Source organism: Equus quagga, chromosome 8 (assembly GCF_021613505.1).
Source record: "Equus quagga isolate Etosha38 chromosome 8, UCLA_HA_Equagga_1.0, whole genome shotgun sequence".
NCBI lineage: Eukaryota > Metazoa > Chordata > Mammalia > Perissodactyla > Equidae > Equus > Equus quagga.
The window spans coordinates 9207907-9226536 of record NC_060274.1 but is presented as its reverse complement, the minus strand read 5'-3'; the positions used below and the strand labels follow the sequence as shown (position 1 = coordinate 9226536).

Sequence of the window (18630 nt, the reverse complement as noted above, 5' to 3'; positions counted from 1 at the left end):
CCAGCCAGCCTGGCCTTCAGGTTACCATCCTTTCTCTGTCCTCGCCAGCCCCACCCCCACTGTCCCCGATTCTTGCCTGGGCCACCACAACCTCTCCTATTAAACTTCCTGCCTCCTCTGCCTGGGCCTCCACCTCTCACACTGCTCCCAGCACGTGGATCCAGTTACTGCCGGACCTTCCACACCACCTGTTCACTCCAGGACAAGGTACAAGTGCCCTGGCCTGGCACATGTGAAGCCCTCCAGCTCTGGCCCTGACCCCCACCTTGTTCACCCCCACTGAGCTCTTTCATTCCTGTGAGCATCTCCTCCAACAGCCCCTCCTACTTGGAATGTCATGTCCCTTCCCCTATATCCAAGGACACTGGCATGCCTACAAGAGGATGTTAAGGCACCATCTCCCATCTTCTTGTGACCTCTCCTCCTCCTGTGACTACCCAGCCCTTTCTCTGTGCCTGCCGCACTCAATGGAGACTTTGCTGGCACTTTGCTGACATGTTTGGGTCTCTCTCTCTGACTAGATGATCGGCTGCCTTGAGAACAGGGCCATGTTCGTTCATGAACTAAACCAGCATCTACTGGTGCTTGATCCACACCTGCCAGGTGACTGACATTTACCCAGTGCTGCCAGATTCGAGCCCTGTGACCTTGAGCCAGTGACTTCATCACTTCAGTCTTGGGGTCTTCAACTATACGACGGGATGACAGAAATCTAATGGGACTGTTATGAGGATTAAATCAGATAATGTTTCTAAGGACTTAGAATAGCTTCCGGCACAATAAAAGCTGGCTGGCACACAAATGCTCACTCGGACCGCTGGCTGCCTTACGAGACCGCTAGCGGAGATACCCAGAAAGGAGAACAGACTCGCAGCATCCAACAACTTTATGACTAGAGACTGCGAAGTTTGGGACACAGAGGGCAAACGATCTTGTTTCCTGGCTCCCTGCTACTGCTGTGATGAATGCAGGTGACAGAAGGGGGAATGTGGCTTAGAAACTCCTGCTAAAAGTGATCTTAAAATGCCCGTCTGTTGCTTCTTCCGTTTTTCCTTTCTCTTCTCAACCACGGGACCCTCAGCATCCAGATTCCGACCATCAGAACAGGGAAAGGGTGGCTGAAACAAAGTCACAGAGCCACCTGTTCCACAGCGACTTCTGGAACCTAAAGGAACGTGCTGGGTGAGCTCAACGTGCCCGAGAGAGATCTACGTAGCTTCTCGATCTTCTCATCTGTTCCAGAAATGCTGGGGAGAGAGTAATGCCAAGCCCGAGAGCCCGAGGACTTCCTGGGTGGGGCTCTCCTTGGGGTTTCACACACGTTATTAAGTCATTGGGTTTCCCAGGGGAGGTGTCTGTGGGGCTGGGAGAAACAGGTATTTTTATTACCCACCTATCTCTTATTACACAAGAGAAAACCACAGTGTGTTATGTGCACAGGCACACTACCCAAATAGATCTTGACTGTGGCTCCTGAGTATTTGCAAAGAAACTCTGATTAGCACCAATCCCCCTTCAGGAAAACGTCAAGGACAGGAACGGCAGGTACTGTCCCCTCCTGGGGTCCTGTCGCCCGGAGCCAGTGGGAGCATCCAGCACGTCCCCCTCTTCTCGGGGAGGCCGAGGAAATCCCTCAGGCTGCCTTTGAAGGAGGCCAGTTTCTGACTCCAAGTTAAAAATAACAACCAAAAACTAATATTTATTTAAAGATTTCCAAATGCAAGTCCCCAGCCCACGCCTCCTAATGCGACACCACAACACGGACGAGAGCAGAGGCAGGCTTTCTAAACTCTGGCAGAGAACAGACGTCCTGAAAACTGAAACTGGGCACAAGGAAAGTTCCAGGAAATAAATCCAAGACCCTAAGAATACAGGAGGGGAAAAGGAGGTGGAAAAGCAAGCTTTAAAGTTGTCAAGGAGCCGAGAACGGGAACGAAGGAGCTGAGCACTGAGCTGGTCAAAGTCAAAGGCAAGTTTTCATTTCTTCAACATCTCAAAAGCAGTTGGAGAGGGAGGCGCCTGAGAGGCTCCTGCCTCTTCCCGGAGGCCGGAGGAACAAAAGGCCCTCTGCTCACAGGGGAGACAGCTTGTCTCGGCCCCCCACGGGGCTACTTGCCTGGTGAGTTGTATTAAATGCGAGTTTAATTGGAAATGACTGTGCAACTACCCATGAAGCAGGAGTCGAGAGGCTGCAACAGCAGGAAATGTTTTCAGTGAAGAAGAAAATACTTTCACAGAGTCAAGACCTCTGGTTTCCACTTAGGCGAGACGAAGCCATACGTGGGGAGCAGCAGCTGCACAATAACGCCACACGCTGTTCCCCGTGGGTTAACCACTGCCCAGCGGTGCCCAAGCCCAAGAGGGCTCCGGGCACCGAGGCCTGGACCACAGCCCATGTTTGCCTCTCGAAGCCCAACGCTGTAACTAAGGAACGAAAAGTACAGGGGACACAGAGTCCTTCCCAACCTATAATTTTGGCAAAATTCAGAACAGGCTCCAAGGGGGAGAAGAGAATTTTCTCAAGTGGCATTTTTTTTAAAGAACCAGATTTCTCATTAGAAAACAAACTGCTCAAACATTCTACCACACTACAGTATATGTCTTAAATTTTCTGGGCAAACAATAGCTGAAAGTTTAAATGCTAGCAGAATAAATAGGAAAACCAAAAAGAATTTCCGTAATGCACCAGTCTTGGCAGCTATGAGCGAACAACCTATATTCTTCAAATTCCAGGATATGAAGACCAGTTTCTAGCTAAGCCTCCCAGGATGACTGCCCACCAGTCGTCTTTGTGAGGGGACGTCTCCCACATCAGCACCAATGTGAAGGTGCCTGCGCAAAGATCACTTGGGAAGGCCAGGGGCAGTCAGAGAAAAGCAGAGGCGTATGTCTGTCCAGGAGGAGCAGGTGAGCTGCAGATGAACTGGGTGGGGACCTGCAATGCTCTGGATGTAGGTCTGACGTCTCCTAACATTGCTAAGTTGCAAGGAAGACTCTGAGAGTCAAATTCTGGCCCTTGAGGACTGTAGCAGACATTGTCCGTACTCCAGCCGGGTACCAGGGAGATGCTGCCATGAGCCCCCACACTCCTGGTACCCCACCTGGAGGCAGGCTGGTTTCCCACATGAGCATGACGGACATTTCACAAGCCCAGAAATGGAACATCTGGTGAAATGCTTATCATTTGGCAAAAATCGATGACTCAGAACTGCCCTTTTCTTCATAAGGATTGAAGACCCATTTGAAAACTTAGGTGACAGAGCCAGCTATCTTTTGATGAACCCCTGGGCTCCACCATAATCTCCCACCGCTATGGTCAGTCGCATGGCCCGGGGGTCCTGATCCTCAGTGTAACCTACTGGCAATTCCTTCCCCCTACCACACAGGTAATTCCGAGTATCACCAGCGCCCTGTCACACCGACAGAGAGATTTGTTCTCCTGAAAATGCATTCGGCTGTGAAGAAGAAACAGCGACCCCTGTGTAGAATCCACATGAACTTACAGGTGCCTTCTTGTCGATGGGCTTAATGACAAATTTTTTGTCATTGAAAGAGATGTTCCTGATTTCACTCCATGGGAAGCCAATCTTTGGGGTCAACCTGAGGTTAAAAGAAAAAGTGGCATGGTTAGATGTGTGCTTGGATTGGCTAAAAGAGGTTTGCAAATCTATTCCTTTTTTCTTAGTTCCATTTTAAAAAGTGTAAAGCTAGCATAGGAAGCATAATATAAAATGTATGTCATTAGCAAACAGTTCCTACCTGCCCTAGGGTCAGTCAGGTGGCTGCAAGGTTCATGCTCCAGGAAACCTTGATACGTTCCCATTTACTACTATTAGTCTTTCTCCGTTTTGGGCAACTCACAGCGTCCAGTCACCCTGGCTTCTAACCTTGAGGTCAACTTTTTTAGAGTGATTTCCATAATGGATATATACTTACTATTAATTTTTTAATTGAAGTCACATGGGTTTATGACATTATATAAAATTCAGGTGTACATTATATTTCGACTTCTGCACAGACTACACTGTGTTCACCACCAAAAGTCTACTTGCCATCTGTCACACTGTACACCGTGCCCTTCACCCCTCTTGCCCTTCCCTGGGCTCTTCTCCTCTGGTAACGACCAATCTGTTTTGAGGTCAACGTTGATTCCTAACCAGGCACATCCTTTCATCCACTGTTTGAAATCTCCCACAGCCATCTTTTGCAATCCACTCCCACAATACCACCCCACCCCTAACTCTCTGGTGCCCCTCTGCTTGTGTGAGTAATGTCCCTTTCAGTCCATCCATTCCACTCTTCAAAAATGCCAACACCTCCTCCCAGTTTCTACAAGAAACCCACAGTCCTTAACTTAGCACCCAAGAGCCTTCTAATCCAGCCCCAGCTTCCTGGTTCACCCCATCCTTTCCACACAGGTTTCACCTGCCGCGCCTTGCCTGGGGCTTCCTCCCTCCCCATCCCAGGACCTGCCTGGGACAGGCCAGCTCACTCTCCCTCCTTCAACAGTCTTTCCCCCTCAACCTGCAGTCTCTTCTGCTACAAAAAGATTCTCTTCGTGTTACTTAAATTATTGTACTACTATTTAGCTCTTTGAGAACGAGGCAGGTGAGCTTTCTGAGGGCAAAGATCGCATCTTATGTTTTCTGGACAGGCTACACTCAGAGCGGCTGCTCACTGTGGAAACGGCAAAGGGCTGGGGATGGATTCTGTCCTTCAGGTTCTCACCTTAGTGACGCTCGTTCTCCTGGCTGGCCAGACACCTTCCCATGTCATTCCCCCCACCTTCTAAGACAGCACTCTGACAACACGCCCTTAGCGAAGCCCCCAATATTCTCCTTCTTAATCACCACTAGTCTACCACTGCTGCAACGCTGGCTTTTTAATTAGCATTCCCCGGAAAGTTCATATGATTTTCAAGACCACATTTTCTATTTACCTCATGTCGCTCTGTTCCTTCATCTCCTCCACCCTGTTCTTTCAATGCATTTTACCACGGATACCATTCTAGAAGTTAACGACAGATCCTCAAACCACCATTCAAAGATACTGCCATCAAAAATAGTCCTTTCCCACAAGCCATAAAAACTTTCAATTTAGAAAATAGCAGGGTTGGGAGGACTCTATTGCCTAGCAACATGTCTAAATAAAAACGGACGGGCAATGTAGGCCTTGCTATGACACCATAGGCCAGGCCAAGGCAGTGAGGGTGGCCTCTGAAGGCCAAGAGAGGCCCAACAGATGGCTCTCCTGGGACAGTGGTCATGGCACACATGGGGGAACGACGTCAGGGCACTGGCCTGTGATGATGAGTGTCAAATCTTTTTGGTATACATCCTTTTTAACAGCTCTGTCCTATAGGATCGTCAATGACCACTGAAACACCTCTGGCCAACATGCTTACAGCACTTGAACATGCAGGGAGTTCGTTGTGTTATTTTATCTTCATATGTGGGTTACAGAATTTTTAAAGAGGTAATTTTGTGTACAGGTCTCTGAGCAGTAGAAAGGAGCTCAGGATATCAGCTGGTCCGGTCACCGATATCAACCTACGTCCTTACCAGGAAGGCTGTTAAGAGTGACACCGGGTAGGCATTCATTGTTTCAGAGTACTTTCCTCCAAAACACAAGGGCAATATGCTGGGAGAAACAGAGGAACAGAGAACCAAGTGACCGTGGTCAACTCTCAGCCATACGGCCAACACTGCGGGCCAGATTTCCGACTCCCAAACTCCAGAGGCAAGGTTCTATTCTCTGTCTACTGGCTGACAGCTCTGATCCTGGAAAACTTGGACCTTTAGGCTGGACAGGCATCTTTCTTTCAAGAGTTGGGCACTGTGTCACACAGCCCTCTGCTCTCTGGCGTGTCTGAGAAGTTTGTCTTTTTAAGACCCTGAAATCTTATCTAACAATTCACAGCCATTCATGAGCACGACTGCAGGGTCAAAAGATGAGGACTAATCGTCAACATTCTGACTCACTTCCCAGTTAAACCACCCCCTTTAATTCTTGACCGTAGCTAGAAAGTTAAAATCTACAAGGATTTCTTTCTCTTTTTCTTTTTAAGGGTTCACATATAGGACATGAACAGAGAAGGCTCCACAGGGAAAATTTCTCAAGGATTTATATCCTAAGTCTGTCCTTGCTTAGGCCAGACATTTAAAAAAAAAGTGTGATTCCCAAATAACAGGGACCAGATCTCTTTGGAGAAATAGCTGCCTCTAGGGTGGGAGCAGGGCAAGTCCAAGACGATCCTGGAACGTCTTCAGGTACCAAAAGGAAAGAAGTCCTCAAAAAACAATGGGACCATGTATCAAAAGGGCACAGGAACCAACTTGAAAGGGCTCCTAAAGGCAAATCTCTAACAATTTTATTATTTATTATTATTTTTGAGCAACAAAATAATAGTAATAAATTATATCCCAGAGAATAAAACAAAGATCCATGAGTCCACATTAATCTAAATAACTGAACAAATAAATGGAGGAGAGAAATTGGCTCCTTACAGTAGAATTCCAATTAAGACACGTAAAAGGAATGACTTTAAAAAAAAAAATCACCATTTCTCAAATACCACAACAATAACAGTTTCATGCAAGATGTATCAATGGATGCTAGAATTAATAGATGGAAGGATGCTAAGAAATAAGAAATGTACAAGGTTTCAGAGTGTTTCCCTGAAAAATGCTTATCAATTACAAAGGGAAGGATAGTAACTTTGCAGAGGTAAAGCCGGGCAACACCACCTTGCCCAGAGATTGGAGTTAACACCATCCGTAACAAGAGATTCTGACACCATGTGTCCCTGCACGAGAGGCCTTGGACGGTGCAATAACACTTCTGAGGGATTCTTGCCAAAAGTGCAAAACTCGAATTTTATCATGAGAAAACATCACACAGATCCAAGGTGAGGGACTTCCCAAAGAGTCAATGGCCAGGACTCCTCGAAAGTCATGACAAAGACAGCCTGAGGAACTGTCCCAGACAGAAGGAGACTGGAGAAGCATGACAAATGCATGGAGGTGTGATTTCAGGCAGGACCCTGGGCCAGAAACAGGACATTAGTGGGACAACTGATTAAAATGGGAATACGGTCCAGAGATTGTCAAGAGTATCATATCAACGTTAACTTCCTAATAACTGGACTATGGTTATGGATGATGTTAGCATTTGGGGAAGCTGGGTGAAGGGCATATGGGAATTCTTCTATTTACTATTTTTGGAAACTTTTAAAAGTCTGAAATGATTTCAAAATGAAAAAACAAATAGTTAAAAACTTTTAACACAGGGCCAGCTCCTGTGGCCTGGTGGTTAAAGTTGAGTACATTCCACTTAGGTGGCCTGAGTTTGGTTCCTGGGCGTGGACCCACACCACTTGTCTGTCAGCAGCCATGCTGTGGTGGTGGCCTACAGAGAACAAGAGGAAGATTGGCAGCAAATGTTAGCTTGGGGCAAATTTTGCTCAGCAAAACAAAACAAAACAAGACAAAACAAAATTCTAATTCAAAATATGCCGCTGAGGGTGATGATGATGTTCTACATCTTGATAGGAGCTTGGATTTCCAGGCATAGGTGTTTGTCTAACTCAGCAACTGAACACTTAAGAATTGTGCATTTCATTATATTTAAATTTTACATCAAAAGCAAAACAAAACAGACTGAGCTCTAGTAAATAATACGTGTTTTGGGGAAAGTATACAGATGCCTGCAAATTACTTTGCAATGTGTCTGAAAAAGAGAGGGCCAGAGGGTCCCATGAGGTGTGCACGGGGAGAGACGCGACAAAGGAGTGAAACGCTCATGGCAAAACCTTGGCTGTAGGGACACGGGCGTTCACTGCGAAATCCTTTCCATTTTGCAGTTTGTTCGGAATTTTTCATTAAAAAAGTTTAGAAAAGGTCTGGGCTGGCGGATGGGCTGGAGATCACCATGTGCCACACAGACAGGAAGAAGAGCTGAGTCATCACCCCAGGCAGCGATGGGCAGTGATAACTCGGCTGGAAAAGCTCTGCCTACTTCTACAATAGAAGAAAACACTCATTGGCTGATCGGGCTCTGCCCTCCCTACAGGGGAGGAGGGGCCTGTCCAGGGGGCACTCCGGCCTCTCTGCGGGGCAGGCCCACAGGGGACTCTCCCCACACTTGCCTTCTTAACCACCCACTGCTGAGCCATTCTGAAAAGGCTCCCCGGCTTCTCCTCGGCCCCTCTAACATGTCTGAACATGTCACAGGCCAAACTCGCCTCTCGGCTGGAGTCCCTGCCACAGCAAACTTCTGGAAGAGACCAGGTCATTTGGAAAATTCTGTCTGTTCCACATTCCAGTTAGGGTTCCAAAGACCAGAGAAGAGAGGATGGTCTGACACATGCGATCCCAGCATATCTCGTAAAACAAAACTCACACCCATTAGTAGAAGTGCTTTCTGCTCTCCTCTCTCATCCAGCGAAGCCACTGAAGACAGGGCACAAAGATGGAAGACCGACCAAAATTTCAGAAACTGGAAATAATTTATTTAGATGGCTGGTTGACTGTAATATGCTCGAAACATCCTTTCTACAAGTAAATAAAATGGAACCGTAAGTCAGAGAACATCTGATTTACAACCGTGAGGGATTTAAGGAGAAGGACACTTGGCTCTTGTTTTGGCCTCCAACTCGTCTCTTTCCAGCGTCCTCTCTGTCCCTAAGAGGGTGCGTGGAGTTGCCTGGCAGGAGCTGCATCAGAAACTCCTCCCACAGAAGCACCAACGAGAGGCGAGCCCTGGAGGGATGGCACGGAGGGGAAACCTGCTTTCAAAGGACCAAAGAGCTCGGGAACAGGATCAGCTTCCTCTCATTTCTGTATTGCTTTGGTCTGCGGATGCCAGGGGAATTATAACACCGCTAATCTGAACTTTCTCTGTTCCCAAGCTGAAAATGCCTTTCAGAGAGGGGGTCTGCCATTTCCTCCCTTTCTCTACTCCCCTCCCCTTCGGAGCTAAGGGTTTACAGAAAGCAACAGAAAAGAAATGCTTTCAGTCCTAGATGCTCCCACTTAATGGTCACGTACAAAATGAAAAAGGGCCCTTAAGAGACACTTCCCATTTGGAGCACATTTAATACTCCAAAGGATAAATATTTTGGTAAAATAAAGAGGTATTTGTTTATTTGCAGGGTGTGCTAAGCCTCTGACCACTTGACTTACATACTCAATACTGTATAGCCGCTCTCTCACTTGAACAAGGCTCCAAGAACATCCAAGACTCCACTGTCAGGGCCACAGCTGAGGGCAGTACATCAACAGGTGACAAGAGTTGTCACAGCATCCTTCAGACTCGAGCCACGGTCGCTGGCTTATCCTGGTCACCAGGTTATCAATATTTGTTTAAAAGGAGAAGAACTTCGGCCTACTGACAGATGTAATGTTAGGGTAAGTGTTTTTTTATCATTGAAAAGAGGGGTGCTTCAGGAACGGGAAGAAGAGAGGCAAGAAGTGCCCCCCTTTTTGGGGAGAAGACCCCTTTGAGAGGATTGTCAGTTTCACTGCTAAATTGGGGACAGGAGAAGGAGAGCAGAAACAGGACTGAAGGAGCCACGAAGCTCAAACTCTTACTTGGAAAAACCCGAACATTTACATGGACTGGGGGTAGGTACAAGCCGACGGGTGAGTTCTTGCCTACGGCTGTATCTGCAGCTCGAAAAACCTGTTTGGACAGCCTGGCTGTGGCTACATTACAAAATCTGGTCATTCAAGAAATGAGCTCAAAGACAGAGGCAGGTCCCCACACCCATTCCCATGAGGCCGCTGTGTCCTCTCACTTCGTGGGCTGCCCCTCGGCACGGCTGGGCCAGCCAGCCACCATCCCCCAGCCCAGGGGCCTCCCGAGTCCCCCTTCCTCCCCACACTGTTCACGGTTCTCTCCAACACTGGATCTAGCACGCTTGCGGAAGGAGCAAACCAAGAGTCCTCAGTAATTCACTTCTAGGTTCTCGGAAGAGTTCCTGTGATTCTCATGCGTGCATCGTCATTTGTGTAACCAGAGTCATCCCCGACTAGCAGCGTGCCTTCTGGGAGAGAGGGACCCCTCCTCGGGGGCTCCTAACCAAGCGTGACTCCATCCTATTCAGGCACGAAGCAGAGGGCTGGGGATGTCTGAGCCGCGTCCCTGCCCCGCCCACAGGAAACGTATCTGTACTGGTTTCTGGCAAGAGTACACATGGCTCGGATTATAGACAGACGCTTTATGTGATACCATTTGTCAAAAGCAATGCCACGCCCCTCGTGAATGCCAGAGAGGGGGTTTCTGGGGAATCTGGATGTGGGTGCTGAAAGCATTAACATCTGAGAACAGGTAAGATGGGTGAGGCGCAAGCAGGAAATGTGGGAGGAGGTGTCGCTCGCAGAAACGGGGTAGAACTGTGGAAAACATGCCCTCACTGAATTTTATTTTCTTATTTTTATATCTAAAATTTTTTTTTCCTTCGCTGAATTTTAGAATGATTTTTTTCTGTGTATCTAGATCCTTGGCAGAAAGATGCAGTGTTTGTCACCAGGGGGATGGGCAAAGGAAGCCAGTGGGAGTGGGGAGCCCGGCCGGCTTGATTGCGCCTCTGCATTGCAGACCACACCCGACACACTGCGGAATGTGCAGCAGCTGGAGATCTCCCGCAGGTTCAGAGGATTTTGCTAAACTGTCTGTACGTAAGGGCTATTGTTTACAGAATCCTAAGGTCTCTGACAGCACTGTAAATATTCTTGGTTGGATTAGCACTGACCTCGAGCCGCCCAGCACTGCCAGGCTGCCTGGGTGGCGGCTATGGGTGTGCTGGTGCCCAGAGGCGGCTGGCGGGGGCCTCAGTGGAAGGTGAGGGGGATGCCTTCCTGCAGCTCCCCTTCTGCCCTCTTTTCACAGGCTCCAGAGTCTATGAGGTCAGAGACCCTCTCGGTCACCCAGCTGGGCCCCTCAGCACAGGCGACACGTGCTAACGAACAGGCTACAGTGACAGGACAGAACTAACGCACACCTCTGAAAACTCTCCAAGATGGCCACGTCACAGTCGAAAAGCCCTTGAAGATTCACACACGGGGCCAGTAAGTTGCTAGAAAAATACTTCAGCAGTAACCCACATGCATAATTGCCATTTTCTCCACTGTTTCCAGACCCGAGACCCTACCCACTGAAAATAATAAAGTTCAACTCACTTATCATCTTTCTCATAAATATTCAGTCCAAGGGCATCGACTCCAAGCCAAAGGTCTGTTCCTTTCTTATTTTTTATCTCAAAATAGTTGATTCCATACATTTCCAGGTCCTGGGCAATCTTCAGATATTCCAGCATAGCATTATCTCTGGTTGGGGGAATAAAGATTGACATCATCATTAGCACGCTACATTCTGACCAGGACCACTGCCAGAATCTTCAACGTAAGGCAGCTCACACAGGACGGGCACACAGCTACGTGCTGTCCCTCTGCTGGCCATCCACGCCTGAGCCCTGAGTGGGCCCCGGGCTGACCTCTGACACATTCTACACACTCGGAAAGAACTGAACTGACTCACACTGGTTTCTCTGGATGCAGAAGAGTTTCCTTTTAAATTTTATTATGAGGCACAAGCTTCCTTTCTCTTGCCCACACGGTGCTTCAGGGACTCCCACAGTTCCCTGCACTACGTCACCGCTTAGGCTTGAGTTATTTCCCTCCAGAGAAGACGCTGGGGTCAGCCAGGAAACGAAGACAGCGTCTCTGAGGCCCCAGTGCAAACGCACTTCTGAGGCTGAGGCAGCGCACTGGATCGCTGCCGACGCCCGAGAGGAAGATCCTAGGACAGCAGAGAATCTGGCAATGTCTTCCACGTAACAGCCACCTGTCACAGCATGTCCCTCCTTCATGCCTCGCTTGTGCTACTGAGCAAGTGTTTCTCACTTGGGATCAATTTCTTTCCATTTACACACTTTTGAAGGCAACCACCTTCCAGACAATGAACAAACCAGCTTCTCTGAGACAGAGAGCAGGCTTTAGGGCCTGAAGGCGTAAATGAAACTGCTTCTTGCCCCAGGCAAGAACACCTGGCTTTGTTTAAGGAAAAAAACCTCACTTGCAGCTCTGTGCACTGCTCCACCAGGCGCTGGGACGGGAGCCTGGTCCAGCGGCTCCTGAAGCTGACCACCCTGAGGACCCTAACTGGGGTCACTTACAAAGAAGACAAGAGGACGGGCTGGAGCGGCCAGCCCAGCACTCACTTGAGCATCCCGCGGTGCTCCGCGTGCCACACCTGGATTCGGTCCTCCCACTGGTCCCGGGTCAGCTTGTGCTGGTCCATGACTCTGGAGTGGAAAGGAAGATGGCACAGGACTGTCACCCCAAAGGACCATGAGAGGTGAGCAACAGGCCACTGCCCATCCTCACACAAACCGGGACTTTTCTTTCAAATAAAATCACCACAAAGAAGAGCATTTGTTTCTACTTCCTAATGTGCGGGTTTTCTATTTATTTATTTATTTATTTATTTATTTATCTATCTATCTTTGGGAAGACTAGCCCTGAGCTAACAGCTGCTGCCAGTCCTCCTCTTTCTGCTGAGGAAGACTGGCCCTGAGCTGACATCCATGCCCATCTTCCTCTGCTTTATATGTGGGACGCCTACCACAACATGGCTTGCCAAGCAGTGCCATGTCCCCACCTGGGATCCGAACCAGCGAACCCCGGGCTGCCGAGAAGCAGAACGTGTGAACTTATGCGCTGTGCCACCGGGCCGGCCCCCGAGTTTTCTATTTATGATAATTAACAATCTGGAAGATTTAGAGTCAGGACTGGGACAAACCCAGGCCTGCTGGAAAAAACTTTCAAAAGGTATTTTACTTTAAGAGGTCTCTTCTTCCAAAGGCGGCAATTTATGTGACCATTAGGGAATAAAAACAGATTTAACAGAGGCCAAGTGATTACAACCAGGGAGAGCTAAGTGCTTTGACTATGTTATAGGACAGGGGCTCTTCGGTTCCCGTGAGGAGGAACGGTCCCCTCCCTGCCATGTTTCTTCGTCACAGGCCCTGTTCAAGTGCACCACGTAGGGGAGATGGTGTGCTGGGCGAAGGCCGGAGCACGTGATGAAAACACACAGATTAGGAAAGGACCAGAGCCCCAGCTCAGGGAGCACTGCCCTTTGCCAAAGTCCTTGTGCTTCTGACCGCTTCTTCTGACACACCACCTGCGCCTTTCGAGGATGCCAACCACTGCCCTCACCCAGGCCTGGCCGCCTCCTGCTCACCTTTGGGGGATCAGCCGCTCAGAGCCTAGGTACCCAGACTTGTGCGTTTCTTTGTTATAGTCTCCAAACTTGGCCTGCACAGCGTAGGAGCCGAGGAGCACGGCAGTCTCAGGGGGGCAGTAAATCTCATCGCTGAGAATGCCGTCCTTCACTTGCAGGAAGAAAAGCTTCTGCGTGATGTCCTGGATGAGCTCCTCGGACACATCCTCGGGGTAGAACTTGGCCCTGAACTTGAATTGGAGCGGATTCTCCTTTCTGACCTCCTGGGCGGACACCTGGACAACAGAAGCCAAACTCTCATGACAAGTTCGGAAGACGAAGACCTGCCTTCCCAAACAGGTTTCTAACCACTCACTCAAAGGGTCCGTTTTCAGAAGAGAATGTTTATTCTGAAAGTCACCTTTTTAGCGTGTGAGATAAAAAAAGGCCAAAGTCCTATTACCCTCCCACACTCAGCTGAAGTCTGGCAACAGCCAGTTACTGGCCACCAAGCCCACAAGCTCTGGTTTTCGAGGATGATGCTGGCAATTCCAGAGAACTCGAATTTGGGGACAATCTGCCCTAATGACCTGTGAACCCAGCACCTGTCCACGTGGCCAGTCCAGCCCTCGACCACAGATCATAATTTTAATGATTCATGTTCCCCCCCTTTCACATCCCCAACTACCATCCTGACTTGTTAAGAGTAACATAAGAGGAAAGCAGGGATTTAGGAAAATGGACATTTTCAAATTGTTTGGAGAAAACGCAGAGCTTACTGCTTTTCTTTACAACTGTTAATGGAATTATCCAGTCTTTGGAGTTGGAAGATAATCTATCACAGGTTCAAACAAAGCAATAACAGGTTCTTACCAAACAGTGGATGATTCATGGTTTATGAGATTAACAATCTCATTGAAAAAAAAAAATACCTAAGGTCAACCAAAAGCTAAGCAATTAATCATCATATGCTCCAATGAGTGAGCAGTAAGGAGAAATGCCAGGATCTGATTTCCAACCAATATCCCCCTTTACTGGAAACCTGCAACCTTTTCGTGTATAAAAACTCTTACACAAATAAAAAGGAACAAAAAACAAAAGACAGAGTGAGGTGCTCCAGTTTCAACGTCAACGGAGCAGACCAACACCCAATTAATAGCCTGTAAATAGTTAACTCTAACTTACCTTTTTATCAAGTTTCAACCAGGTAGGAAATCCTTTATTATCCACATACTGGAGGCCAAAGTACCACACTTCCCGAAGGCCGATAGTCTTAACCACCTGTGAGAAAGACAGAGAGAGGGGAGGGCTGGAGCGGCCCCAGAAACTTGGAGGGGCAGCTGCTCTGGAAGCAGCCACGGTCACGTGGTTCAGCCGACTTGCCAAGGGAGCCAGGCGCCAGCTGCTCAGCCACACCGGCCATGCCTCACCCACACTGTCTCAGGGAACTTGTTCCCAACAGAGGCTCTTACCCCAAAGCCATGAATGATTTACTTTTAATATAAACTTGAGCAGATTCAGGGTTACTCTAAATCTTCTAAAATCTTAACATCTGATAAAACTTCATTCCTGCTCCTTGGTCCCCCATTCTGCTTTCCTGAGTCAAGACAACCAGGTGAGTTGTAGAGAGCACGCAAGAATCGGGCATTCCCCAGGTATACCGGTGAAAGTGTGTGTCACAGGTGTGCAGTCACCTGTCAGGTGTGTCTGCATGGAAAGGGGTGGAAGGTTACCAATGTGAAGCCAAGGGACACCCGGGCGTCTCCTGGCTGCCTGTCCTGGTGTCTTGGCGTCTCAGCCGGTTGGCCCAGGACTGTGTTTGACTAGGAACAGAGACACGGCAGTCCCCGGAAAGGCAGGAGGCAGGTGATGGCAAACTTCCAGGGAAGGGAGAGGAGCAGGGTGCTAGGCCTCACACATGCCAAGGGTCGACTTGTGTTCCTCCAACCTCCAGAAATTTGAAATTCTGATACAGTACGGTAGACTTCAACCCTAGGTCATTGTGAGGATTTCATATTCTAAAATTCCCACAGTACTGGAAAAAAAGTCTCCAGTGGTCCATTACAGGGAGAGCCCACAGCTGGTTATGCCTGTGTCTTGGAGACAGAAAATCATCTCGCTGTGGACACTTGTCAAACATCATCAACTGGGTCCTGGTGCTTTGCTATATAGTTTTAAATCCCACGATATATGTTAAACTTCTTTAAAAAAGGTTACCATTCTTTGAATACATGGCTTCCATCATATTTAAAGAGAAAGAGGACTCAACAGACTAGAAATGACAAATGAGGGAACTGGAGTACTTGCTTAAAATAAAATCTGAAATTCCAAACAAACTCCTGCTCTGGGCCTACTTCCTCGTCGGTGGGGACCAGATGCTGGATAGACCTCGAGGAGTCTGTTTATTACAGGCCAAGGACTAATCTGTTCACCTGCTCCCTCCACTCACCCCAAAAAAGGCGGGGGGGGGGGGGGGGTGGACTATAACCAAAACCCTTCACCACGGGTGACATGAAAGCCATTTTTACTTTTACACGGCGCTTTACTCCCAAGTCTTTTGGGGAACCCCGTGTCCTGTTTTTATGGTAGCTAAGTGCAGAGAAGGCTAAATTTGAGGACCAGGTTTTTATACCTGATCTCACAAACCTCTATCTCATCACTTGCACATAAACCCTGCCTTGCCTGCCTCTTTGGGGTGTTTCAAGGTTGCAGAAGAAAACCCCACAACATCAGCAATCACTGTCTCTCCAGTCTAGTCTCTCTGCCTCATCCACGCTGCCTGGATCTGGGTCTAACCAGTTTGAAATGATTTCTTGTACACTTGACGTCCCTTCCCCAGCCCCGTCAGACCCTCAGAGATTTTCAGGGCCACAGCTCAGACTCCTCTTCTCCATCTGCTACGATGCGGCCAGCACCCTTGACAGATCACAGACCCTGGAACCACGCCGTGGATGTAAGCCAGGACCCTCACTCTCTCGGTGAAAGCCTGTCCCTGGGTGGCCTCATCTGCCTCGTGGCTTTACATGCGAATCTTCCATCTATTTCCAGGATGACTGTCCTCAACGTTTCAAAGCCCTACCTCCTCCACCCCTACAGCTTCTCCAAAACATGACAGAATCGAACATTAGCCTTCCTTCTCCAGTCCATTCTAAAAACCAACTGGTAAATCCTCCCAACAAGGGCAAGCCAACACTCCTAGAGAAACGCCCCTCACTACTCCCGACAATGTCCTTAGCTTAACCCAAAGCTGATACACAGCACGGGAGTGGGATCTGAACGTGTGTGGGGTCTATTCCTTTATTTCTGCCTCAGCAGAATTTTCAGTGGCAGGTTTTGGGAAAGGAAAAGGCAGTGGTTTGTCCACTCGATCTCAAGCAATAGCTGGAAAATACTCTTTGAGGCCGGAAACAAAGGACACCCGGAGTCACCCCCCCAGTCACGCCTCAGGGACCCCTTTCTTGCCACTCGGCCCCATCAGGACACCCGCCTTGCCGTGGCGCCTGGGCTCTGCAATGCCCTCCGCCGAGTCAGAGCCCTGGACTAGAATCTAGTCACAGAGAACCTGGAAGACGCAGGTAAGGGAAGCTAACTGACTGACACATCAGAACTTTGTAAGGACCCTAACGAGAGCGGCCATCTCTGCTTTAACAAATTTGCCTGAGGACAGCCCAGCATCATCGACAGACAAGGACTCTGGTGTGACTGAGGGCCATGCCGGCCGCAGGCAGAGCTAACACTTGCACCTGCGGCTCCTGCCCGGTCCGTGTGCCAAGCACTGTGCCACACGGCACTCAGCTGGCTCCACTTCACTTACTTTAGGATTGTCTTTGAGGAGAAACCTTTCGATGTTTACCCTAAGTACAGCCCCAGCCAGAGCAGGAAATGTCTTTATCCTTATTGGGTGAGGAAGAGCCAGGGAGCCCTGAGGAGTCGTTTGCACCTGCCCCTGAATTAGCACCTCCACCCGGCGTCCACGTGAGCCTCTCACCAGTGTGGGCTTGCCTCTCACCAGTGTGGGCTTGTGGGGCTCAAGCCCAGCGCCTGGGGGAACTAACCTACCAGGTGCTCACTTCCCGGGATGAGAGGGAGATCTGATCAAGCACTGGGGGGGTCACCCATAGCTTCTGGATCTGCTAAAATTCTACATCCCAGCTTTCCCAATCAGCACCCACTCCCATTTCTGAATTTCGTGCCAGGATGCAGAATGCTACCAGTGGGCCCCGCAGGAAGGCAGGCAACGGTTCAAGCGACTTGTAAACTCAGATCCGGTCCAGCTGCCCTCCTGGATCCTCGGCCCCAGAGCAGACTTTACTCAGCCCTGAAAAGTAGATCTCACTCTCTTGAAGGCTCGGAGCTGTTCTGTGGGAATTACCACAGCCTTCATAGTGGCTCATTGTTCTTACTAAAATGCTCTGCGTTCACCCTCAGGTTTCAAGAAGAAACACGCTGGACTGTGGATGTGCTCCATGTCACCCGGCTCAAGGGAAGAGTGTCTGCGGCCACTTGAGTGAGGTCATGGATGCTGCAGCGGGCGGAAGAGCCCGGGAGGGGCTGATGCTGGAAACTGTGGCCTGCTCAGTTCCAGTCAGGCCCTCAGGCAGTCTGACCCAAGGCACCCTGGCCTGCAGGCCAGCCGGCTATTAGCAAGAAAACAGCCAGGGGGACCAGGAAGACCCAGAGGGGAAGAGAGGGCAGCCGGAGCTTCTGGGTGTGGCACTGTGCTGAGGAAGATGTCACAGCACCCCCTGAACTTCCTCTCAGAGGGCTGTGGACAGGGACCAGCCCTGGAGTGTTTACAGCAGTGTGAATCCCCGGGTAGGAGGGGAAAAGGGTCAGCTCCACACAGAGAAGCCAGCAGCAAACCAAGGAACGTGCTTAGCAAACCCAATTATTTGAACGTTACAAAAACAATTTTCTGAATGGGAATTCTCTCCCTTGAGTTCACAGACAGCAACCTGATCAAACAGCTGTTTTCCCATCGTGTTTGGCTGGATGGCGAACTCCAGCTCCGCATCCATGGTGGTGACCCGGACATTGATCTAGAAAAGAGAACACAACAAATTACCCTTAACTGAGTGCTCTTTTCTCTTAATTGTCTCCTGAGCCTTCCACATGAACTCAAAGCCACTTAGCAATATGGCAAGTGTGTTCCTCTTCAACATCCATTTTCATGCTAGTCACCACACACACACACACACACGCACGCACCCCCAGCTGATTATGAGACAGCAGATGAGACTCACATGAGCACACAGTTTGGATTCAAATGTATGCCCTCTCTGCTTTCATACAGCACATTCACACTTAGGTCTAAGCTGTTTTTCTACAAAAATACTTTGATAACTGTTGACGTATTTTCCCATACACCCTCCCACTCTGACCCTTACAACAGCTAAGTGAGGCACC

The 18630-nt window shown here is 49.1% G+C and overlaps 1 protein-coding gene across 1 annotated transcript in view; it reads right to left on the bottom strand.

Moving 5' to 3' along the window:
* Window positions 1-18630, bottom strand: part of EZR (ezrin) — a 50823-nt gene that overhangs the window by 6101 nt on the left and 26092 nt on the right. Inside the window, exons 3-8 of the mRNA XM_046669529.1 lie at window positions 18180-18263; window positions 14410-14505; window positions 13246-13520; window positions 12221-12304; window positions 11181-11327; window positions 3504-3600 (exon numbers count right to left, since the gene is read on the bottom strand). Coding sequence (XP_046525485.1) covers window positions 3504-3600; window positions 11181-11327; window positions 12221-12304; window positions 13246-13520; window positions 14410-14505; window positions 18180-18263 — 783 coding nt within the window. The remainder of the gene's footprint in view (window positions 1-3503; window positions 3601-11180; window positions 11328-12220; window positions 12305-13245; window positions 13521-14409; window positions 14506-18179; window positions 18264-18630) is intronic.